The sequence below is a fragment of the Chanodichthys erythropterus genome, chromosome 22 (assembly GCF_024489055.1).
Source record: "Chanodichthys erythropterus isolate Z2021 chromosome 22, ASM2448905v1, whole genome shotgun sequence".
Taxonomy (NCBI): domain Eukaryota; kingdom Metazoa; phylum Chordata; class Actinopteri; order Cypriniformes; family Xenocyprididae; genus Chanodichthys; species Chanodichthys erythropterus.
In genome coordinates this window covers 28,402,492-28,427,841 of record NC_090242.1, presented here as the reverse complement: position 1 = coordinate 28,427,841, position 25,350 = coordinate 28,402,492, and the positions used below count along the sequence as shown (strand labels likewise).

Below are 25,350 nucleotides of genomic sequence, written 5' to 3'. Positions count from 1 at the left end.
GTACTACAGACCATGCCTTTGTCTACTCCCATTTAAGCAATACAAAACTGATCACTTACTGGAATCTCGTCTAAACTGTTGTTTGCAGGTTCATAAAAGATATCTGCTAATTTGGGGCTTTAGATACGACGAGTCTTTGCCAGAGCCTAATGTTAGTGTTTTACATACGTAGGTGTGTGTTGAAATACACAAGATTAGCAAATGTCAAGACGTATCAAGTTCCTGGTACACTGCATTTATGAATAGGTGACACAACGTGTTTGTTTTGCGTCTTTTCAACATGTATTTACCAGAATCTCGAGAGAAAACTGCAACACTCTTGAGTGATTCCTTCCCCCAGCACCAGTGTTCAGCAGTTCACTGGAAGTGGTTCCCATGGGTGTAAACTTAACACCTGCATTGCAACAGGCTATTTAAAGCCGAGCTGTGTTCACCTTTTTTTTTCTTTTCTCACTCTCAGCACTGACAGCTACAGCCGGCCTAATCATTGACCGTTCGTTCTGGCCCCTTAATGGCAATGACAGTGAAATAATTACAAATTAATTGCTATATTCTTTCTATTGAATGGTGGAATTCTTTTGACAAAGTTCAGTATTCTGAATCTCTGCGGCCGTTTATGTTTTTCAGTCCTTGTATTCCACAGACATCTTCACAAAACACTTCCTGATGTTCTCGGCATGACTGTCATTCCACCTCACTGGCCCCAGACAATCACTTTTTGACTTCTGGCATTTTAACTTCAATTCTGGATAAGGGAATAACAGGACAAATCATTGTTCTCTGTGCGTTCACAATGTAACAGTGTCATGGAACTGCTGAGTCAGTAATTACAGCATAGGCTCAACTGCAGAGACATATGCTAGTATTTTAGGTTGAAAAGAATCATCTGGACACAATATAATGCAGTTTTGATGAATCTTTTGGGAATTTCGATTTGTGTTGACTGATCTTTAAGTCATGATTAAGACATATTTAACAAACACGCAATCATTCAGTGCTAGATCAAGTTACATTTTAGTAAAAAAAAAAAAAAATGTTTACCCACAATGAAAAATAGAATCATGTACACCTTAAATAACCTTTTTTCTTTTAGAAAGAAAGAATTGTTGTGATTGAGGTTGGTGTACTTATAAATTAGCTCTTTAGATTAAAAACAAACAAAAAAACGGTCGCCTAAATTTCATTAAAGGGATAGTTCACCCCCCAAAAAAATTCTGTCATCATTTACTCACCTTCATGTTGTTCCAAACCTGTATGAATTTCTTTTTTTCTGAAGAAGATATTTTAAAGAATGTGGGTAACTAAACAGATTCTGGTCCATTTTGTAACCATTGTATTTTTTTTTTCTCCATACTATGGAAGTCAATGGGGATCAGCAACTGCTTAGTTACTCACATTCTTCAAAGTATCTTCTTTTATGTTCCACAGAAGAAAGAAACTCATATAGGTTTGGAACAACTTGAGGGTGAGTACATTATGACAGGTAAACTAACCATTTAAGTGAATTCTGCAATTAAGGACTTTTGTATGGAGTTAATATTGTGCCATAATTAAACAAATCCAGCATTTTGCAAACAAACACGATCTGCTTTGCAAAGGAAAACTCGACTCGCAAACAAACAGAAAGTGATGTGCAAATACAAAGGTCAGTTTGTGTGAAAACACGGAGAAGTAACAAATATATGTACTTTTTTACAAATATAAATAAATGAGCCTACTTCATGTTTCACAAATAAATTCAAACCATCCTACAAATCTAGTGCATACAAGCACACATCTGTCTGTTACGATTGTAAGACACTTGCCTTTTTATCAGATCTCTTGGCTTGATTTTCTCTCAAATGTGTTCAGGCAGATTTTCTCTCAAATGCAGTTGAACAACTTCCTCTTCCAAAACAGCAGATGGCGCTTTGCTGTGGGTCAATTCACGCTAGTCTCCCGAGAGAAGCACTGAAACATGCATTTATAATAATAATAATAATAAACTTTATTTTATAGCATCTTTAAAAGTTGCATCTCAAAGCACTTTACAAGAACAAATACAATGGAATAGGGGAAATTAAAGATAGAAACATGCATCAAAACACATTTCAAGACATATATAGTTATATATAAAACAAAATAATCATGTATAGAAAATAAGTTTACATGGAGTATACAGCTGACAAAAATGAGTGGCGAACAGGTGAGCTGGGCGTTTCTCAATACCAAGTACGCAAAGTTTGGTAATTCTACATTATCTGCAAAATGCAACAGCAGCAATCTTGATAACATCATTCGGCTTGCTCTGGCTTATCTCTGTATGTATAACCGCCAGAAATATTTTATACAAAACATGTTATAAAACACCAATCTGCCTCTTTTCATTTTAATTTAAACATATTAATAATAGCCACACTTATTTGGTTCAGGCAACGCTTACATTGATTATCTTCACTGCATGTACAGTACCGGTCAAAAGTTTACATTAAGGTTTTCTGAAAGTAGTCTCTTAATCTCACCAAGGCTGTATTTGAACAAAAATACAGTAAAAGCAGTAATACTGTGAAATATTATTGCAATTTAAAGTTACTGGTTTCTGTTGTATATTTTAAAATGTAATTTATTCCTGTGATCAAAGCTGGATTTTCAGCATCATTATCCCTTCAGTGTCAAATGATCCTTCAGAAATCATCATACTCTGTTCACCACTCATTTTCATCAGCTGAAAACTTCTTGTAAACCTTTTTTTAGGCTAGCCCCTATGTATACATATACATATATATACACGTTTGAAATGTGTTTTGATGCATGTTTCTATCTTTTATTACGCCTATTCCATTGTATTTGTATGTTCTTGTAAAGTGCTTAGAGATGCAACTTTTAAAGGCACTATAAAATAAAGTTTTATTATTATTATTATAAACACGTTTCAGTGCTTCTCTCGGGAGACTAGTGTGAATTGACCCACAGCAAAGCGCCATCTGCTGTTTTGGAAGAGGAAGTTGCTCAACTGCATTTGTGAGAGAAAATCTGCCTGAACACATTTGAGAGAAAATCAAGCCAAGAGATCTGATAAAAAGGCAAGTGTCTTACAATCGTAACAGACAGATGTGTGCTTGTATGCACAAGATTTGGTATTTGTTCAAAGGTTTCATGCCATTTGTAGGAATTTATTTGTGAAATATGAAGTAGGCTCATTTATTTATATTTGTAAAACAGTAAATATATTTGTTACTCCTCTGCATTTTTGCTCAAACTGACCTTTGTATTTGCACATCACTTTCTGTTTCTTTGCGAGTCGAGTTTTCCTTTGCAAAGCAGATCGGTTTTGTTTGCAAAATGCTGGATTTGTTAGTTTAATTATGGCACAATACTAACTCCATACTTTCACAGCATCTTCTATGGCACTACTGGAACACAAGTGTTCTGCTCAGCTGTAAAGGAAAGAATTCATAGTCAAAAAGTACAAATGCAAATGTTTTATTTTCATAGAATTTCCAAAGAACCTCCTTTCACCAGTGTCTGAGTGTTACTTTTCTAGATGAAGCTCATATACACACTGACTTGACCACAGTCAGAAGAGATTCTACATCAATAAAGAAAGGCCAATGGCTGCTTGAGCTTTCGTAATATTCAAAGAAAACAACCTCTGCGATGAGTCTTGCAATGGATTTTCACACAACGCAACAATGAAGCCACTTCCTCGAAATGTTCTTGATTTAATACACCCACACTGTTGAGTCAATGAGAATATTTTACATGTGTAATATGTTTCACAGTTTTAAAAGACTTAAAAAAAAAAACAATATATATATTATGCTTTCATCTGTTATCACTTGCCAAGTTGAATTTAAATTAATAAAATAACAATAAAAAAAAAACCCAGACAATCAATAATCTCTCTTACATATTATACAAAACAGTTGTCTCATGTACAGTTTATCGATCAACGTATCAGCCCCTGTTGTGATTGTCATATATTGCGAACAGAAGAGGACAGATGGTGTGAGCTGATGATCAACACATCCAACAAAGGCCAATCAGAAAGCTCAGCCTCGCACGGCGCGATTGAAGTCTTCATAGAGAACACTGCAGTGACGTCTACTGGGAATATTCATGAGGAACTAGACTGAAAATGTTGAAATGCTGGCATTCCTTTTCATTGTGTTCCAATGTAGTTTCACAAACACGTATGAGATCAGGTGACGCTTTTTTTGGGGTAATGCGGCCCAGGAGTACGGTGAAATGATTGAGTGTGATTTTCTGTAATGGTTTGATGTGCAGTCATGAAAAACCAAAGCAGTGAGCCATCACACTATCATCACATGAACATCCGCCACTCACAGCCAGTCTGAAATGACTAAAAAATATTTACCACTTTCTATAAAGTCGAAATGTCACTACAAAATCATTGTTCACAAGTGCTTTTTTTTTTTTAAATATTGGGTCAGTGTTCTTGCTGCTGGCTGTCAGCTCTCCATTTTTGGGAAACGGCTCTGCAGCGCACTGTTGTTTCTCTCCGTAGGAGATGGTGTGGCATCAGCAACAGCTGAACTCTGTTACCTCCTGCCCATCTCATTCTGTTTGAGGAACTGGATGTTAGTGCTGCTGTCCGCCAGTTCAGGGTACTGCTCCACCGGCAGCACGTAGTAGCCTTCGTAGCCCGAGACCTTCCCAATTGCTAACAGTTGTTGCTTCTCGTTTTCAGCCCACACGCGTCCTCCCTCCCTGCCCTCGCGCGCTTGCTGCTGCTCCTTTGCCCAGGCTCCGGACAGCGCCCTCTGGTGGGCCTGCTCCAGTACGCGGCTCCGCTCCTTTTCCAGAACCTCTGCTGACAACCCGTATCGGATGCTGTATGTGAGTCTGGAGGACTGGATTTCTAGAGTGACGCCGCGGCGGGAGCGTCCGCTGATCGTCACGTTTATCCCGCTCTCCAGCGTCTTGTGGCCACTGCTGAGACCCAGCGCCAGCAAGTCGCTGTCAGCTAGTCCAAGCTTCACAAAGAAGTGGCAATCCCGGCCATCGATGGTGTAATGAGTGCCATCCAGGTAGATGGCATTGCTGAGGAGCTGTGATATTTTGCGACTGTCTTCGCTAGCTGAGCTGGACAGGTCTGTTAAAGCATGGCCATCCCTAATAGCGAGCATCATGCCTTTGCCCACGATGGGGGTGCTGGTGCCAAACCAGTAACCGGGCTTGTCATGCTTGGCGCGCCGCAGTATATTGAGCCGCCTCCCCTCAAGAACCATGAAGGCCTGGTTGTGTCTGTCCACCGAATGCTGAACTCCAGTGAAGAGCTGTAAAATGGGATGAGTAGTTAGTGACACCTGATAAAAGCTGTTCAGCAGTAATGATTCATGTTATGTAGGGTCACCTTCAGGTCTAGGTTATCAGATGTGTCCTAAGGCAGGGGTTCTCAACTCTGGCCCTCGAGATCCACTTTCCTGCAGAGTTTATCTCTAACCTTGATTAAACTCACCTACCTGCAACTTTCTAATCTTGAAGACCTTGATTAACTTTTTCATGTGTGTTTGATTAGGGTTGGAGCTAAACTCTGCAGGAAACTGGGGCCCTGTCCACAAAAACACGGTATTTTCAAAACCACAGTTTTTTCTGTGAGGTTTGGCCATTTATCCACACGCAAACACAGTATCCCGTCATTGAAACTGAACTTATTTGAAAACTCTTGCCAGGGTGAAGATTTTTAGAAACTCCGGTTGCAATGTTGCCATGTGGACGGTGAAACCAGAGATTTTGGATTGTGAGGTCGGAACCGGAACTGGTAATAACCTTTTTTCCAGGCTTCTGATTGGCCAACATGGCTTTACGGTTAGGGTTATATCACCACCTGTTGGTTTGGCATGCTCTTAACAGTATTTCATAGCGTGTTTTTGCATTTTTACGTGGATGCAGTTTTTTTAAAATGAAGAAGGAAAAAACTCTGTTTATAAAAAAAAAACCTGTGTATGTGTGGACTAGGCCTGGACCTTGACGGCCAGAATTGAAAACCCCTGCTTTAGACTAGTACTTGACACTAAAAATGTTCATGTTTGTCCATTTTATTGCTTCACAAACAGAAATATTTGGATTTGGTGCTCAAGAAATGCTGATTGCTGATTTGGTGCTCTTATTATTATCAATGTTAAAAACAGTTGTGCTGTCAGCACCAATAGCCTCATGGGCAGCGCACCTACATATAGCACAGTTGCGATTTGGGTGTCCCAAATTCGAATCCTGGCTTGTGGACCTTTATCGATTCCGATTTATTTGAAATAGAAATATTTTGTAACATTATAAATGTTGTTACGGTCTCTTTTGTGTCAATGTAATTGCTGGACAGAGGGTAAATAAAAGTATTAATTTCTAAAACAAAACAAACAAAAAACCTTATTGATCCCAAACGTTTGAACAGTATTTCTAACAAAAAACATTTTGCAAATTGTCTTTTTTTACAATAAATGAATAATACAAACACTTATGGCAAATATAAAAATACACTGAAAAATAAAAACTTCTGAAGTTTAAATTCTGAACATGTGGTGGTTCAAAATATTCAAAGTAAATATTCATGTTTACTGGTATAGCCATTTGTGCAGCAAATGTTGACAAATGATTTTAATTGAAAAAGGAGTACCTACTCAAACTCACCTGAGTGTTATCAGAGTCCTGACTGGCAAGTATCTCATAAGGAGGGTCAACAAAATAAAGCGAGTGTCTAGGAAATCCTGGTATGATGTTGCTGAGCTGGAAGCCAAACATAACCAGCCAACTCTTCACATCTGCAAGACAAAACGGAGACAAAACATTTTCTTTTACAAGCTGTCATAAGAACCAACATGAGTCATTTATACATAACTTAAAGTCCAGCCCATAAGCAGAAAATTCCTATCACCCTCTCACCTGTCACATAGTTTTTCACATCAATCATATCACTGAGTGGATTATTGTTCTTGAACATATACAGGTTGAACGGAGCTGGCTCTTTGCCTATCTTTGGCCACAAAGTATGGTCAGGTGCAATCCATCTTCCTGCCAGCACGTCATAGTCTCTCTGGGCGAAGTGCACCAGCTTTGTGAGAGGATCATAAAGCCCTCCGTGAAAGCCCAATATGAGCTGGAAATCCGTGTTGGAATCATGGTAGATCTCACCGTATGCTGTGTACTGCATCTGCTTAACCATCTGCCCATTGCTGCTGAAGATTGCCAGTGGAGTGCCTACATTGTCAGAGGCGATGTAGTATTCCTCCCCACCGCTGACCTCCATAGCGAACAGATGACCCTGCAGGTCATAGTAGAAGGAGGTGATTTCAGCTTTTGAGTGGTTGTAAACATGGGTGACCCGAGTGGGGTAGTTCAAATCGGCGTAGAAGTATTGCTGATGCTCGCCTTCGCTAGTTCTGCGGGAGACACGGCGGCCCAAACCATCATAGCGGTAGCGGACGCTCCAACCCCCTGCCGTGCGGCTGTAGGCTCGCTCGAGAAGACCTTTGGAGTTGTACTCAAAGATATCCGAGCCCCTCTGTGCAAGCATGCCGTCCTCATCGAGCTGATACTGCATATCACCGAGCCGCGTGATTCGATCTCGAAGATCGTAGCGTAGCGGCAGCAGACGGGCACTGTTACCAGGGTTTAGCAAATGAAGATTGCCATTTAGGTCGTAGCTGTAGCGCCACGTAGACCAGTCGTCAACTTTGACGCCCACAAGCTGCCCGTCACCGTCATATTCATAGCGGTACTGTGTGGTATTAGCATAGGGACCGATCTTCAGTTCACGTTTGATAACACGGCCCATGCTGTCATACTGCACCGTCATCCAATACATCAATGAGCGGAAGATCTCGTACTGCACTTCCTTGATGCGGCCGTGTGCGTCAAAATGCTTACTGAGTGTCATCACAGCCGTAGTGATGATTTGATTGATGTCGTAGTATATGATGCCAAACTTGCCAAAGTGTTCGACTTTACCGGATATCTCATCATAGCGGTACAGGTCCACAGGAAGTGGGGTTTCCCCTATTACCGGCTTTATGCTGGCCACCCTGAAGCTGTTATCATGATAGGTGTAGTCAAAGCGAGCGTTGACCATTCCTTCCTCTGAGAAGCGGTACATCTGTTTGTCCACTAGGGGACCCAGTTTGCGATAACGAATGGTGCAAGAGAAGCCACCGCTCTGCAAGTTGACCATTTTGAGCACACCAGTCGTCTCATCATAGCCAAAGGTGACAGCAGTGGCATCATACAGCACCTCTGAGAGCTTTCCCAGCTTCCCATACTTGTAGAGCACACGCCGACCAGTTCCGAGGTAGAACATGGCGCGTGGACGCCCATCCTCACTGAAGTCGTGGATAATGGTGGCATTACTCTCTGGGGGGTTGTAGGTGTTGCGAATGTAACCAACAGACACATGGGTGGCCATAGTGTGTCTGGCCATACTCGGCATAGTGACCGCCGTGAGCCGGCCCGCTGTGTCGAAATCAAAGACGTACTGTTTCTGACTCTGCTGGAGCAGCAACACCATGGACTGCAGAGTGAAATAGAAAAAGAAAAATGAAAAGGTGAACAAAATGAGTTCATACATGAGTACAGTAGGAAAAACAAATCTCCAATGCAGTTGAAAAGAGTCAACTCACTTTGTCCATGTAGCTGAAGCTCCAAACTTTCCCATCAACAAAGGTTCGAGACAGGATCCGTCCGAATGTGTCAAACTCGCTTTTCTCGCTCATGCTGCCCCTCTGCAAGCCCACCAACCGGCCGGTGGGGGAATAAGACACATTTACCAAGGCTAAGCTGCTGCTGGGGAGCCAGGTGGCTGGTCGACCCTGGGCGTCATAGATGATACGCAGTGTGAACTTGCGGTGGTCATCGTAGATCTTCTCAGTTCTGGTGTTGCGGTCATAGTCAATGGACAGAAGGTTTCTGCTGTGGACCTGTGGGAAAACATTTAAACTAAACATTCTAAACTCCAAATTCAAATGTAAATATCTCAACTGGCTGATTCTATATATTGTCGCCAAATGTAAACTCTCCCATCGTCCAGCTCTGAAATGCTAAATGTAGACTATTAGCCATTAAAGTATTATAAACATTAATGTTATGAATTTCTGTAAAGCTGCTTTGAAACAATGTTTATTGTGAAAAGCACTATACATAAAATTGACTTTACATGTCATTAACTTCAAGGGTAAAATTAAAAACTTACACGCAACTTCCTGCCAAACACTGTGACCTTGCCTTTAGTCAGCTCTTTTCTCATGCGCCATTCAATTGAGTTGAGGCCGCTGTCAGTGGGTAGGGTGATGTTGCGCCTCCCAATGGTCGGGCTCACAGATCCTGCAATGATGTGGGGCTCAGTATGAAAGCTGATGCCCATCCCATTAGCATAGGACACTCGCAGTGTGCCGTTGTGGTACAACTGATAGCTATTCCGTACTTGGTCTGTGAAAACATAATAAGTTGCAAAAGAGGTTGGCATGGATTATAAAACCAAATTATACTCTTTAAATAACACATTATAAACAAATATTATATAATATTTCACAAAACATTATGAATGTACACATAAACATTACTGTTCAAAAGTCAGAGATCCATAAGATTTTTTAAAGGTGCCCTCGAGTGAAAAATTTAATTTATCTTGGCATAGTCAAATAACAAGAGTTCAGTACATGGAAATGACATACAGTGAGTCTCAAACTCCATTGTTTCCTCCTTCTTATATAAATCTCACTTGTTTAAAAGACCTCCGAAGAACAGGCGAATCTCAACATAACACCGACTGTTACGTAACAGTCGGGGTGTATGCCCCCAATATTTGCATATGCCAGCCCATGTTCAAGGCATTACACAAGGGCAGGACGTCTGGATCTGTGCACAGCTGAATCATCAGACAAGGTAAGCAAGCATTACAGCGAAAAATGGCAGATGGAGCAATAATAACTGACATGATCCATGATATCATGATATTTTTAGTGATATTTGTAAATTGTCTTTCTAAAAGTTTCGTTAGCATGTTGCTAATGTACTGTTACATGTGGTTAAAGTTACCATCGTTTCTTACTGTATTCACGGAGACAAGAGCCGTCGCTATTTTCATTTTTAAACACTTGCAGTCTGTAAAATTCATGAACAACTTCATTCTTTATAAATCTCTCCAACAGCATAGCATTAGCCGTTAGCCACGGATCACAGCCTCAAATTCATTCAGAATCAAGGTAAACAATATAACAGTATACAATACTCACATAATCCGACGCCTGCACTTATATTACATCTTTTTATAAAAAGTTCTAGGGCACCTATAGGGCCCTATTTTAACGATCTAAACGCAAAGTGTAAAGCGCACGTCGCAGGTGCACTCAGGGTGTGTCCAAATCCACTTTTGCTATTTTAATGACGGAAAAACGGTCCGTGCGCCGGGGCACATTTTTGAAATGGGTTGTCCCTATTCTCTTAATGAGTAATGGGCGTAACGTTCAATAAACCAATCAGAGTGTCATCTCCCATTCCCTTTAAGAGCGAGATGCGCTCGCAGCATGGCGGATTGCTATTTACATGCCGGAATTTGTTGGTGGAAAAGCTGAACGCTTTTCAAGCAAAGAAACCGATCTGCTCGTGCGCGAAGTTAAAGCGTGCGAGCAGATCATCTACGGGACAAGCAGGATATAACATTATATATATTATATAATTATATATTATATAACATATAACATTATAAAATACACTGACTTATTAAACTGAGGAGTTCAATGAGTGATGTTTTGCTGAAATTACCTGTTAAGTGGCCAGTCAATCTTTCAGTCGTCTGTGTTGGATGCAGGCTTTCAAATAGCTCCGCGCGATCAGTCAGTTAATATGTTTGTGTATTGTCAAGATTGTTCAATTAATTAGCCAGTTTCGTTCATCATTATAAGTAGTAATAGGCTGAATTGAAAATAGGTATCCTAATTCTAATACACACAATGACTATTCATCATTACATTTTTATATTTATGTAGCCTACGCAATAATATTCTTTTACACTGTAATCCTTTTGTTTTTAATATTTGGCATGTTTGTGTGATGCGTATCCCTGTGTGTAATAAGCAAAGTCAACGCGCACTGTGGACGCACCCAGAGGTGCAGTTTCTACCAACGCGCTCTAACAAAAAAATATTGCGCCACTGACTTTAGACTTTAGACCAGGTTTGAGTTGGTCTATGGCGCAGTCTATTTTCAGCTCCTTAAAATAGCAATGCGCCGGCAATGCGCCTGAACACACCTCTTTTTTAGACCAGCACGCCCATGGGTGCACTAACTGGCGCAAATGAAAACGCGAACGGCGCCGGACGCAAACTAGCAAACACACTTGCGCTGCGCCTTGCGTCGCATTGCGCCGGGTGTATTATAGGGCCCTTAATGTTTTGAAAAAAGTCTCTTATGCTTACCAAGGCTGCATTTATTTGCTCAAAAATACAGTAAAACTGTAATGTAAAATAACTGTTTTCTCTTTGAATATTTTTAAAAATGTTATTTATTCCTGTGATGGCCTTCAGTCTTTAGATTCACATGAAATCATTCTAACATGCTGATTTGCTGCTCAAAAAAACATTTCTTATTATTATCAATGATGAAAACAGTTGTGCTGCTTAATATTTTTTGTGGAATCCATGATATATATATATATATATATATATATATATATATATATATATATATATATATATATATATATATATATATATATATATATATATATACATTAATTACTGCTTATCTGTGAAGTATTTTATAATTTAATGTTTGTATTAAGGCAAGTTATTTTGAAGTGCTCCCTACAACCAGCCTCATTTAATTTAGCATGAAGCATTAGGTCTGATCTGACAGTCTATTGTGCATTAGGGGAAACGCAGCACTGTGGGGCGGATGTGTGTAATGCGGCTTTTGGTTATGAAGAAGATTTAGCTTTGGCTAAAAGCAGCACAAACATCTTCAGTTCCATTTACAAGCTATAATTGGATCAGACACAGCTTTCCACAGAAATGTACCTGGGAAACACAATCATGTACAATTTCAAAGTCATAAAAAAATCCAAATGCATTTTGGTACACTGCTAACAAGCAGAGGGCACCCAAAGGGTTGGTTTTTATGTAGTTTGTCTTGAGTAGACAGCAAAAGCATACTCTTTACAGGAAGTAACAAGTAAGTTGCGTGAGAAAATCTATCATCAACACATAATCCACTGGAAATAAAGAGAAGAGTTTAAGCCTTCAAGCTTTTGCCTCCTGAAAGAACCCCTAAAGGCAGCCTATGGTAAATTGTAAAATGGTGATTTCTCTGCTCTGCTGGATTCCATGCATTCAAACAATGTGGCCTCCCTGTGGGTAGTAAAGAGAAACATCAGTCTACCTGCCTGCTGTGTGTTTTGGTCTTAACGGATGTGATTTACAGGGGAAACGGGGGGCATCAGCATGAGATCTGGACTGAGATGTGTTCTTTGTGTGCTGTGTGTGTACCTTGAACCACAGTGTAGGACGCCTCTACAGATGAGAGATTAGTGATGACCGTGACATCATCATCTCTGTTTGAGCTCTCCATGTCAATATTGATTGACTCCTCCATCTCACGGTGCAGACTGGTCACCACACCAGTGGGATATGTTACGTTGGTTAGACGACCCTCACTGTCATAGCTGTGAAGAAGAGAATCAAGACAAATCTCACTAATATGACTAATAAACAGGCAGCAGTGTCTGTGAATAGTTCATTTTTAATGTTTTAAATAGTTTAAAACCAGTTTAATCTGGAGGTTTTTAATCTAATATTACTATTCTTATTTCATCTTATTTCAACCAAAAGGATTTCGAACAATCATTGTTTTAGTTAACAATAACAACACTGTTTGAAACAACAACCGTAATTGGACTTCATCTATTTAAGAGTCTGTAGCAGTTCTAGCATACAGACACTAGGTGGCTGCAGGACCAAAGCTTTTCTGCAAAAACATCCTCTGCTCTGACAGTAGATGAAGATACCAGGCAGATGATAATAACCACAGTGCTTAGATTCTTAAGTCCTAATTTATGATACACAAGAACAACCATGATGAAAACACCATGAGAAACAGTTGTGTCACTTTTGCACTCAACATTTCAGCACAAAAACCTGCATTATAATCACTATCCAGCTTAACATCCATCTTAATATCACCTTTTAGATTAAGTAAATGTCAGTCTTTTCAGTGCAAACAGGACTCCATTCATGTAAATTGGTCTTATTACCTTATTAACATAGACCAATAAACATTGTGCTATTACTGCCAGCGAAAAGAGATTTTAATTACACATTGCAGCAGTAATTTATCAAATGATAACCAGACATATATTTTAACATGCATTTTAAAAAGTAGATCATTCTCATTGAATTCCCCCTAACACGTTTTGACTTGCAATCACAAGCAATTTGGCTTTCAAATTAATTTAATTAAACGGTTAGTTCACCCAAAAATTAAAATTCTGTCATTAATTACTTACCCTCTTGTTGTTCCAAACCTGTAATTCTTTCATTAATCTTCAGAAAACAAATTAAGGAACTTTTTGATGAAATCTGAGAGCTTTCTGTCCCTTCATAGGCTGCCTTTGTAACTGACACTTTGACACTTCAAAAAGTTCATAAAGTTTTGAGTGGATTAGTCCAAATTTTCTGAAGAGACACAATTGCTTTATATGATGAACAGACTGAATTTAGGCTTATGTTCACATATAAACATTCATCAACACACACGTCAGTTGTGGTAAACGGAAGCTCAAGTTTGTTTGCTTGGCGCGTGTGGGAACCAATGAGGTTCATTCTCGTGTGCTACGTTTGAGCTTCCGCAAGAGGTTTGTTCTCAGGCACCAAGCAGGTTCGGTTAAGCCTCTGTTTATGTTTGCTGATCAATGTTTATATGTGAATAAAAGCCTAAATTAAATCCGTTCATCAAAAAGATCTTCATTTGTGTTCCCAAAATAAACAAAAGTCTTACGGGTCTGGAACGACATGAGGGTGAGTAATTAATGACAGAATTATCATTTTTGATCTTTAAGATCTTCAGATTTGCATGTGTCTCAAGAGTTCTGCTGTCACATCCCACATTTCATACTCACTCATAAAAGTTCGTCCATCCGGTCTCATCTGACTTGGAGGCTAAAAGTTCAGTGTTAGCATCATAACTGAGCTGTGCCACCTCCTGGCTGAGGGCGGACAATGAACGTAGGCTGCCGGCTGGGTCCATTCCCAGTGTTACCACCTGGTTCTCCGGCAACAGCACAAGCCTGATAGAGCCAGACGCCTCCCTCCTCACCCGAAGTGTATTGTTAGATGCATCGGTAACCGCCGCTAACTCTCCGTCCAGTCCGTAGGTAAAGTTATACAGGGCCAAGCCTGTAATGAGGCTAATCGTTTGCCTATGAAGGCCGTCGGAGCCAAACACATAAAGCTCCTGTTCTAGAGATGAACCCACTTCATATTGTCCGCTTGCTGTGGCGTTGGGGCGATTACTGCGGACCGAACGCACACGGATGTTGTTCAGGTCAGCGATGTACAGGGTACCATCTGGTGACACCGCCAGTGAAGCGGGGCAATTGAGGCCGGCATCCGCAGCGTAGCCCTCATCTCCTGAGAAACAGTTGCAGTTGACGTCATTCTTGCAGTCGCATTCGGAGGCGGCGCCGGCTAGCAGGGAGATCTCGCCGCTGGTGCTAACTTGTCGGATGCGGTTGATACGCTTCTCATCGGTTTCAGCAATGTAGAGCACACCTGTGTGGGAGATGGCGATGGCTGTGGCACTCTCCAAGGCAGAATGGATGGCTAGTTTGCTGAGCGAGTAATCAATGCCAGGGACCTGGCAGTGCATGGGCCGCCCTGCAATAATGCTGACCTGGCGGTTCTCAGAGATACGCAGGATGACGTTGTTCTCCAGCACATACAGAGAGTTGTCCATTGGGTTAACGGCCAGGTCTGTAGGCCACTCCAGACGTACCTGGACACAAAATAGGACAATAATTTGATAATGTCAAGCCGTTGTGGTCTGTGAGTGTAAATTCAGCTTTGCAAAGGGAGGTTTTCCTGCATCTGCTTTTGATATCCCCCTTCTGTTCATTTTATTCCTGCTTCTTGTCAGATGGGATGCATTTCACATTTCCTACAGTACATTTCCTACTGGCATTTAAAAAAAAAATAAAATAAATAAATAAATAAAAATGTGTTACAGATTCTTCTGAGTGGAACGAATCAGCGGGCCTATGAATTTATTACAGTGATAGACAAATGATGACAGCGGCTTGATTGATAATCCAGTTCCATTGTTTGTCACTGTCATTGTCAAATGTTAATACCCAAGGAGACACTCTGACAAGCAAATATTGGTGTAAAGAAAACAGCACAGACTGAAATGAAGAGGCTGAAATGTGTTCACCCAACTGTGTTTGAAAGCTTATCTGAATGCTTCATGGGGCCTGTAAATTGTTTCAATAATTTTATAGTCAATAAGTTAATTGTTAAAATATATTTAGTGAATTATATTCTATATTTTTACTTTTCATTTCATATTAATTACACTGTATTTTTACATTTTCTCAACTTCTACATTAAATCTTCAATGACATTCTTGTTCAAATGTTTTAATAATGATCAAACTTGCTCAAACATATGAAAAAAGATCTCTCTTTGATACCATAAAATGATAACTAATACAGATGCAACAGAATGATAATTCTGGGCCAAAACTGAAACGAAACCAAAATTTTTCTTATTGTAAATTATTTTAAATTTTAATTATTTTTGTATAATTGTTAATATTAGATTTTTAATTAAATTTTATTGAATTTGAATTAACCACACTTTTATTTAAAGTAAAAAAAAATTGGACAGAACATTTATCAAAATAATATTAAATGCAACAGAATAATTTTTTTTTTAAAATTAAAAAATCAATAATTTTTTTTTATTTTTTTTTCTAGTCGACTAGTAGTTGTTCATTTAAGCCATTAGTTAACTAATCACATTTATATTAATTTAATTTCTTAAATACTGGAGAGAATAAACCATAATAATGAGCGTTTAATATAGGCTATATAACACTCAAGCGCACACATAATGCTTGCCATAAAGAACTGGCAAAAGTAATGATTATGAAAGTGACAAAAACAGCAAGAAGACATTTAAATTTTTTATTAATAAAGTAATGTTTTCTAAATCAGTGTCGGCTGCAAAGATGAAGTTGACATTGTTGACTCTCATCATCGCCGCATACTGGACGCGCCTAGAGAGAGAATGCACATTTTATTCGGATTACATAATCAGAGTAGCCTATTTCTTTTCGTTTTGAATAATTTCTATTAGTAGATATTTCAAGCTTTCTATAGATATATTTCTCATGTCTGTGAGGCAAGCAGCCACTGAGTTTCGGTTCATTTGTTCATTTAGCCTATAAGACGCGTTCCAGTTCACGTGCAAGTCATCGCGCCGGCGCCTCCATGTCATGATTATATTGTCTGCTATATTTGCTTCTTATTTATTAAATCCAGGCAATTGGTTGATAAAACATTGATTAAAATTAAGATACAATTTGTACAAAACAAAATTCACTTTAAAGAAAACTTTCTACAAAACACAACTTAATGAGGTGGTCAAAATCATGTCTGACTCACTCCATGTCTCCCGATATATTGCGCATTGTATGATGTATTCTATCTTACTCATGCTGTTCACTTTTCATAATCAAATAGATGAATTTAAAACATAACATAGGACTATTTAAACATAAATATGAAACTACGTTTTCTTTAATGGCTAACAACACGTAGTACAGTACAGAGAAATTTCATATCGTGAGCAAGAGCGGATCATGAGTCACGAGTTGGATCAAACATCATTTATTTATAGACTTATATTTAATATTGGGGGCATCCCTAATAATTTTGGCACATCCCTAATAATTAACAATGCTAGTTTTGATAGAGCATTGATTCAGGATTCAGGAGGCTGAATCTTGCTTGATGGACTGTCAACTGAGTGCAAGAGCAAGATAGTTGAGGAAAATCAGTACAACCTGGCTGACGTCCATGCTGGAGTCACAGCTGAGGGGCCTGACTGCTGTCAGGTCATTGGTCTTTATCAGAGTGGAGATAATACCATTCTGATCCACTTTTCGTATCATTGTAGCATCCACAAAGTACATCAGGCCATTCTTATCCAATGCAACACCTGCATGAAAGAACCAACAGTGGATAAACTCAAAATTCATATTAAGATATACTATAAAATATATGAGATATGTATGATTACAACAAAGTAGGATAGGATAGTTCAGACAGAATAATTATCTGTTATAATAACTACCTAATAATTTTGATAATTTTCTTCTTAAACTTCTCATCAGTGTCACAGAAATCACTCCTGACTTTCACTGCTCTCCAAGTATCTGATTTATTTATCTCGTACTCTGATAATCCTGGGAGGAAAGGTGATTTTTAAAGGCAAAATAATTAGTAGTCTATGTGTGTAGGAGCAATGACCTGGAAAAGAGTCAGACGCTGCGCCGTGACTGCTACAGTTTGATTCGCGCTGTCACGGTGATCATGTCAGAGTGCGTTTTATTCAGAGATAAGAAGGCAGAGCCGATCTCTGAGTGCAGTTTGCTAACCTTACGGTCTCTCTTTACCTTCTGTGTCATTTATTTTCCTCACATCAGTGGACCATGCTGGGCTTTAAGAATGATGTCTGGAGTCTAGAGAATTACAGGTTACTGAGGTTTGTGATATCGTAGACAATGACAGCACCTGGCAACTGTCTAAGGGATTAAATAGTAAGAGCTTCTTTCATGAAAAATAAAAATGTGTCTCAGGCATAATTGTGAAGCATCACAGCATGGAAATGATCATTTGTCTCATGTAAAAGCTTACTCTGAAGAACTTCTAGATTTTTTTAAGGTGTTATTTCTGTCCCACTCAACTCACAGAATGAGAAGAAAAGGGGTATGTTTCTTAAAAAGCATCACCTCTTGGGCTCATTAGTGTGGCCTCTACTGCCTTGCCTCCGTCACCACAACGAGCCTCATCGAATGGGACACACTGCTCTCCCGTCCCCGCCACCACCTCAGCGTTATCCAGCAGTGGTCGAGCACCATTCAGAGAGCGGACACGGTAGATCTGCCGGGAGTTGGTGTCTGACAGGAACAAAGAACCCGACACCGGATCCACTGCCAAGTAATACTTATGGCTTGGACTGTTGCTATGGAAATAGGGCAAATTGGGAGAATGTCTTTTAATAAAATCCTCTGACAAACAGCATGGTTACCTTGGTGAACATGATGAAATGTGAATAGTTCATTGCTGGTAAAGTAATTGGAGCTCAAAAAAACCCCCCACTTTGATAAAAAGAAAAAAAGACTGCTACATTAAATGAACTGTAGAAAAAAGGTACAGAGTAGGACTAAAGCATAGAATATCTGCACAATGCTAGGGTTTTTTGCTTTTTAATTAGCATCATATTTAGACATGTACGTAAGATGAATATTTTTACATTAAGTATTTATTTTAATTACCTGTGTCTCAAATCTTTATTTCTTCGTGGAGCAGGGAAAGAGAAGAGACAAAAAAGAATGCATCAATTAAACAAAAATATTATTGTAAAAGCTATTTAGTTGTTAAAAAACAACAAAAAATAAAAACTGAACCTATTTATTTAATAAATGTCCTTGGTATAGTAGTGCATGATTCATCAAGGCATGTTCATCAAAAAAAAAAAATGTATTATTAACTTTTATCAAACTGCAAACACTATTGGCTTTGTGGTCAGCCATGGTGCTGATAGGAGACACGGGTTTCTCTCTCTCCCTTGATTTCCTGTCTCCCTCTACTTCTGTGTCCACCAATATATGTGGCAAATAAACACAATAACAGTCTCCACATCCCTGAAATGACCAATAATAATATCACACTTTTTATGGATCAGTCAAATCCTGATGGATAAAATCAACTTTTAAAAGTTTCAGGACAGTTTATGTATCACTAATAATTATCAGCTGCATTGATTTAACATTAACATACCCTTCAAAAGTCTGGGGTAAGATTTTTTTTTTTTTGAAGAAGAAATTAATTTAATGTAATAATAATAAAAAAAAAAATTAAGCAGCACAACTGTTTTCAACATTGATAATAATATAAAAAAAAAAATTTTTCTTGAGCACCAAATTAGATATGCATATTAGAATGATTTCTGAAGGACCATGTGATAGGGCTGGGTAAAAAATATTGATTTCTCGATTTTAATCGATTCTCATTTTTACAAACTGATATCGATTCTTAAATCCCATGAATCGATTAATCTAGTCTGTTTTCAGTTGATTAATGAACAGAACATTGTAGCATGCCTCCCATCCAATAAATGGAAATAAGCTTTGTGCTGTGTTACTTTTGATATGAAACAAAGTCTCAGATTTCAAATTCTGTCTTTTTTATTACGAAATTCAAAAAATTTGGCGCTGTTTAATGTGGCGTGACAGATCGCTGTAGCGTCTCAGTTCAAGAGAGGCGGCAGCACGAAGCGTACATTGTACTGATCATCAAAATAAACATCAATGAACACCCGAAGATATGTAAAAAGATACAATACTACTTACTGAAATCCATATCCTGTCTCATGTAGTCGCTCAATCAGCGTTTCAACCACAGAAAGACAGTTTGTAAACAATATGTCATGTAACGTCATATTTACCTCAGAAAAAACATATTTAGTGGCCATAATTCGTTAGTCAGCGAATTAGAAAAAGCGTTAGAAAAATGAACTCTAGAGAAGCATTTTGCTAAATATATGCACCATATTACATATTCATTATAATTTTTAACATTCTTCAATATTTGATGCATGTTTGAATAAATCCGTTTTGATGACAGCCACTATTTAAATGTTTATATTTTAATATAATATATATAGAAATATAATTATGTAATTATAAAGTTAGTATTTAAACTTCATTGACTGTAATTTAAGTGTTTGTATACTAATCAGTTCATTTTATCCTTCAATATTATATAATGTAGTACCAACTGACTTCCATGTATAGTTTACTGCATTAGTTGATTTTTCTTCCTTGAGAAAATTTGCCACATACTGTTCTTGATATATATTTAAATAATCGATATTGATTTCAAATCGAATCGGAATCAAATTAAATTGCAAGCTTGTGAATCGAATCGAGTTTTGAAATTTGTGTCAATACCCAGCCCTATCATGTGACACTGAAGACTGGAGTAATGATGCTGAAAATTCAACTTTGCCATCACAGGAATAAATGATATTGTAAAACATATTAAAACAGTTATTTTAAATTGTATAATATTAAACATTATTATACCAATAATATTTCACAATATATTACACTATATTATATATTGTGTTATTCCACACTCCAAACCTGAGTCCAAGATTTTAAATTTAAAAAAAAATAAAAATCTGTATTATTATTTTTCTTCTTCTTCTTCAATAAAACTTTTCCTGTCAGTTGATCATGCATTTTTTATGTAAATTTGATTTGCTGATTCCATTTCATTTAAAAAAAAAAAAAACTCCAGACACTTATTACTTCAGCTGAATATTGAGTTGTGCTCTGTAATGCGAAATGCATTACAAATGCTGTATCATGTTATCTTTAAGTGTGCTTCCCATCAGCTTTACCTGAGCTCCAGTACAGCTGTGGTATTGAGGGACGGATAGACCCTCCGCACAAAATTAAGGTCACCCACATACAGGTTGCCCTCTCCATCACAGGCTACGGCCATCGGCGCCAGCAGCTTGTTGCCCTCTGCCATCCCACTGCAGCTTGGGCAAGAGATGCTGCGTCTTCGGCCGTTACCCATAATGCTGTTAATGATGGGCGGCTGCTGCTGGGAGAGGAAGATGTTCTCACCGCTGCCCTTATGAAGAATGCCTTTGTGAAATAAATCAAACAGTCACTAAATGCAATTGAGTGAGATTTCAAGCATGACATATTTCTAATGGTCTTTACACGCACAAATGTGATGCTTAAATGAAAGCATCAATTTCAACACTGTGACATATTTATTGCATTTCATGATCAATAGCGTGAAACCAGCAGTCATTAAAGACCTCACAATCATCAATAATGACCAAAAAAAATTGCTGGTCCCTCAAACACAGAATTTCACCCTACTACAGTAATGAAATTATGAGCAATGACAAATGTGAATAAAAAGAGCAACATTAGGGAGTGTGTGCATGTTATTTTATAGTCCACTGGCATGCCCTCCATCCTTATTTGACTTCCCACTAGCCAAGCTCCAATCACAATAAATTATTTCTTTACTTTTTACAAAAGCCTGAAGATAAACAGGTGTGAAACAGCATGCATAACTTCTGTTCTATAATGGTGCTTAATACCAACACTTTTCACACAGTGTGAACCAGTAATGACTGAGAAAGCTTCTTGGAGAAGCTTGTTAGGCTGTCAGCTGCAGGGGCAACCTGTTTCTTCTTTACTGTCAAAAGAATTTCACAAAAATAAGTGCCTCATAGGAAATACAACTCAGCTCAGTTTACTTAGTCTGATTGAGGAGGGTTTATTTGTTGTTTTTTGTTTCCATCTTATAATATCTAGGAATCAGAAATCAGAGTTTAGCTCCATCCAACTTAAGTCTTCAGGATTACTTTAAAACTACACAAGACAGGTGTTTGAGTAGGGATGGAGCTAAACTCTGCAGGACAGAGGCAGTCAAGGACCGGAAAGGTCCCTCATGGGCCCTCTTAACCTGTAAATATATCAGCCATTTCATTGTGTTCTCTTGTCAAATAACAAGTATGTATTGTTGTTATACTACAACATAATATGCAAGATTTTGATTTATTTTATTAATATGCATTAAGGGTGTATGTGTGAGATGGAAATACTGTTTCTGTGTTGATCATCTTGATCATTTTGACTACTTGGGTACTTGTTAAGGAGATTTATGCACACATATGCCCATGAAAGGAACCATTTTATTGTTTTTTTTTTTTTTCATAATTTTTTTTTTCTTCATAAATATGCATAAAATATTTTCTGGAAACCCCAGTGACCCTATAGAGGATTAAGAGAATTGCAGAATAGAGAGATTATCTGGAAACTTTTTACTTTTTGTTAAGTAGTCTGTAAGCTTTGTCTACCCACCATTAAAGTAATATTAAATGTATAAACCAAAAAAAAAAGGAACACTTTAGTATGAGGAACACAAATTTACTATTAACTATGGCTTTACCCTCAATAAACTCTTAATTTACTGCTTATTAATAGTTAGTAAGGTAGTTGTTAAAGGTGATATAGAGGATCATTTCGTCGACTGAGAAACCAAAGACTGTTACTGAGTTTTTGAAATGAGCGCATGCGTAAGAACAGCCCCGCTCCTTCACGGCTCATTTCAAGGGAACGCCTCCCAAAACTCGTGCACGAGTATTGGAACACGAGTGTTTACCACCGGCATTCGCTGTGTCGTGTTAGTGGATTCATTATGTCGGACTCACCGCAGGTAACTCATAATCTGCAGTTGTTACTCCTGTCTCCTGACAAAAACATTGCATGCGGCGCCTGTGGAGTGTGGAAAGTTACTGGAGCGTGCAGCCGCGCTCGTCTCTCACAAGGAACGTCATGGCAGTGATTGACAAGCCGGAGGGCCAATCGTTTACGCGATGATCACGTAAACGATTGGCTGATGTTTTTAAGGCCCTACCTCGTGCACAGATGATGTATATTAATGTTATTCCTTTCAGTGCACCTAATAAATAGTCTTTTATCAGTTAGTAAAGACAGTTTCAAGTAATATTGCAAAAATGTATAAAACAAAACATCCTCTTTAGCACCTTTAAGTTTAGGTATTGGGTAGGATTAAGAATAAGTATAATGTAGAATAAGGAATTAATATGTGTTTTAAGAGTACAAATAAACAGCCAATATTCTAGTAATAGTCAAGATAATAAGCAACTAGGTAAAAGACCCTAAAATAAAGTGTTACCCCCCCCCCCCCCCCAAAAAAAAACCCCCAAACAAACAAACAAAAAAACAACTACAGCTGTCAGTTCAATTGAATAAAAATAACTGTCATTATTCTCATGATTTCTGATCACTCCTTAAAATAGAAAATGAAACAGTCTTCATGTACAATTAGGGAATTTTATCTAAATAAATTTTAAATATTTTATTATTTTAATTTTATATTCTTCTGCAGACACCCTGCAAGCAAGTGAACCCCTAGTATACCACTCAAAACGCCAGAGTAACAAAAAACCTAATAGACTAATAAAAAACCTCTTGGATTTAATCAAAAATATCTTAATTTGTGTTCCTAAGATGAAAGAAGGTCTGTTGGGTGTGGAACGACATGAGGGTAAGTAATTAATGACAGAATTTTCATTTTTGGGTGAACTAACTCTTTAACTTTTGTTTGAATGGGTGTTTCTGTATCGTACCACTGCGGATGTTCAGCATGTGGTGTTTGTCTAGAGACCATCCGCCCAAGTTCGAGGGGTTGAGCTCATATCCCTGCAGAACAGCTGTCCTCTTCTCCCACAAGATCTGACTGGGACACGTCTCATACTCGTACCCCACAGACACTAAAGAGAAAGATTGACAGATTGAAATAGGGATAGGAAAGAAATGTGAAGAATGAAGGAGAAAATGACAGTGAGAGAAGACACTTAGAGGAAGAGCAAAGCTGTGCTATCTTAATTAAACCCTCCATCACCGAGCGGGGACATAACAATTCATTAGCTCACAGGAGGAACTTGCCGCTGGCATACACAATAATGGATGAGAGACAGACAGTCTCATTAAACTCTGAAACTATCTATGTTTTGGAGCTCAAATTAAGAGAAGACACTGGGGAACAGACAAAGGCGTAGACAAGAAACAAGATAACAGCTGAAATACACCTGTTTCCATGACTCCATATATCACTTACCCAAAGCCTCAGTCAGGCCGTGGACCCTCTGCCTGTACGCATCAGTCTTGTCCCAGATATAAGTGTACGCCAGGTTAGGGGAGGCATGGAACCATTTCTGGAGGAGATGGCCCTCCACAGCCACCATCAGGTGCACTTTGGCCAGGCTGAGAGGCACTAGAGCTGGAGTCATGATCACCTTGAGCAGCGAGAGGTAGCCTGAGGTCCTGGAGCTCAGATAGCAAAGTTTAAGACTAGTGCCGGGAATTTCCACCTGCTCGTGAAGGACCTGGACACAGAGAGGAAGGAAAAGTAATGCTACGAATCAAAAATTCTTGCAGATGCAGTCAGTCTTGAAATACGGCCTCGGAAAGGAGATAAAAGAGATGAGAGCTGAGAGAAAATGCGAGAAGGTATGAGGAATTAAATGATTCAAAGGGAGTGAAAACGGAGATTAACAACAAAAGACCAGCCGAGAGTGAAGAGGAAAAGTAATAGAGAACATGAAAGGCAAATAAAAAGCTAACAGAAGAGTGTAACGACCTACACGAACATGACAGAAATAAGACGTGATAGGAGCGGTGTTGAATGTAGCACCTGGCTCTCAGGGAGGATGTGTCTCTCTGAAGGGTTGGAGCTGAAGAAGGAGGACAGTGGGGAGGGAAGCACCACAGGATCTGGCCTGACAAAACCACTTAGGTCACATCTGGCCGTGGTTTTCTCCTCTGTTTGTAGCACAAGAGTGTCCATGGCGTAGAAGCGATTCCAGGGCAGCCACACCGTCCGCTCCTGACTCAGAAACGGAGCCCGCTCGAACCGTAAAGTAAGAGAGCCTCCGCCGTTGGCCACCAAATCAAAACTAGAGAGAACCGGCACAGGAAACATACTTCAGCACATATTCAACGGCCAAAGGGGTTCAAATAATTTTAATTTACTCACGTGCCATCCTGGCGGGTCATGGTGTGACCATAGTGAGGGTACTTCACAAAGGTCACGTTGACGCCCACCAAAGGAGTGCCATCTGAGGTCAAAACCTGACCTCGTATTAGAGATGCCAAGCTGCACACACACACACAAATACAAAAAGTAATATTAGAGCATGATAAACCATGTCATTTAGTCCATCACAGCAAAGGGCAGATGAGGTACCTGGCATTGAAGGGGTTGATTCCTGGGATAACGTGAGTGCTGTCTTTACCCACAAGCATCTTGATTCTGTCATAAAAGGAAGGGACTTTCTGGACCTCTGATTGGCTTTGCTGAATGACCTGGAGTGGGTCACGTGATCCACGGCACAGAGGATTGGTCACACAAGAGCTCTGCGTGCAGCAGTCCGGATCCATGCAGTCAACAAGACCATCTGAGTGGAAAAGATGTCACCACATGTCATAAAAACTTTAGATCTGTAGCATGCATTAGCAGTGTGA

General features: G+C 39.0%; 1 protein-coding gene across 8 annotated transcripts in view; it reads right to left on the bottom strand.

The window, feature by feature from the left end:
• Positions 1-3,878: 3,878 nt before the first annotated feature.
• Positions 3,879-25,350, bottom strand: part of tenm2b (teneurin transmembrane protein 2b) — a 249,536-nt gene continuing 228,064 nt past the window's right edge. For all 8 annotated transcript variants that reach the window (XM_067375177.1, XM_067375175.1, XM_067375180.1 and 5 more), the window contains 16 exons: positions 25,073-25,283; positions 24,863-24,982; positions 24,521-24,782; positions 23,945-24,212; positions 23,454-23,597; positions 20,673-20,925; positions 18,541-18,561; positions 17,995-18,227; positions 17,047-17,201; positions 14,102-14,976; positions 12,474-12,649; positions 9,182-9,417; positions 8,613-8,909; positions 6,883-8,503; positions 6,631-6,761; positions 3,879-5,279 (listed from right to left, as the gene is read on the bottom strand). In XM_067375177.1, coding sequence (XP_067231278.1) covers positions 4,542-5,279; positions 6,631-6,761; positions 6,883-8,503; positions 8,613-8,909; positions 9,182-9,417; positions 12,474-12,649; positions 14,102-14,976; positions 17,047-17,201; positions 17,995-18,227; positions 18,541-18,561; positions 20,673-20,925; positions 23,454-23,597; positions 23,945-24,212; positions 24,521-24,782; positions 24,863-24,982; positions 25,073-25,283 — 5,741 coding nt within the window. In that variant the 3' untranslated portion in view covers positions 3,879-4,541. The remainder of the gene's footprint in view (positions 5,280-6,630; positions 6,762-6,882; positions 8,504-8,612; positions 8,910-9,181; positions 9,418-12,473; positions 12,650-14,101; positions 14,977-17,046; positions 17,202-17,994; positions 18,228-18,540; positions 18,562-20,672; positions 20,926-23,453; positions 23,598-23,944; positions 24,213-24,520; positions 24,783-24,862; positions 24,983-25,072; positions 25,284-25,350) is intronic.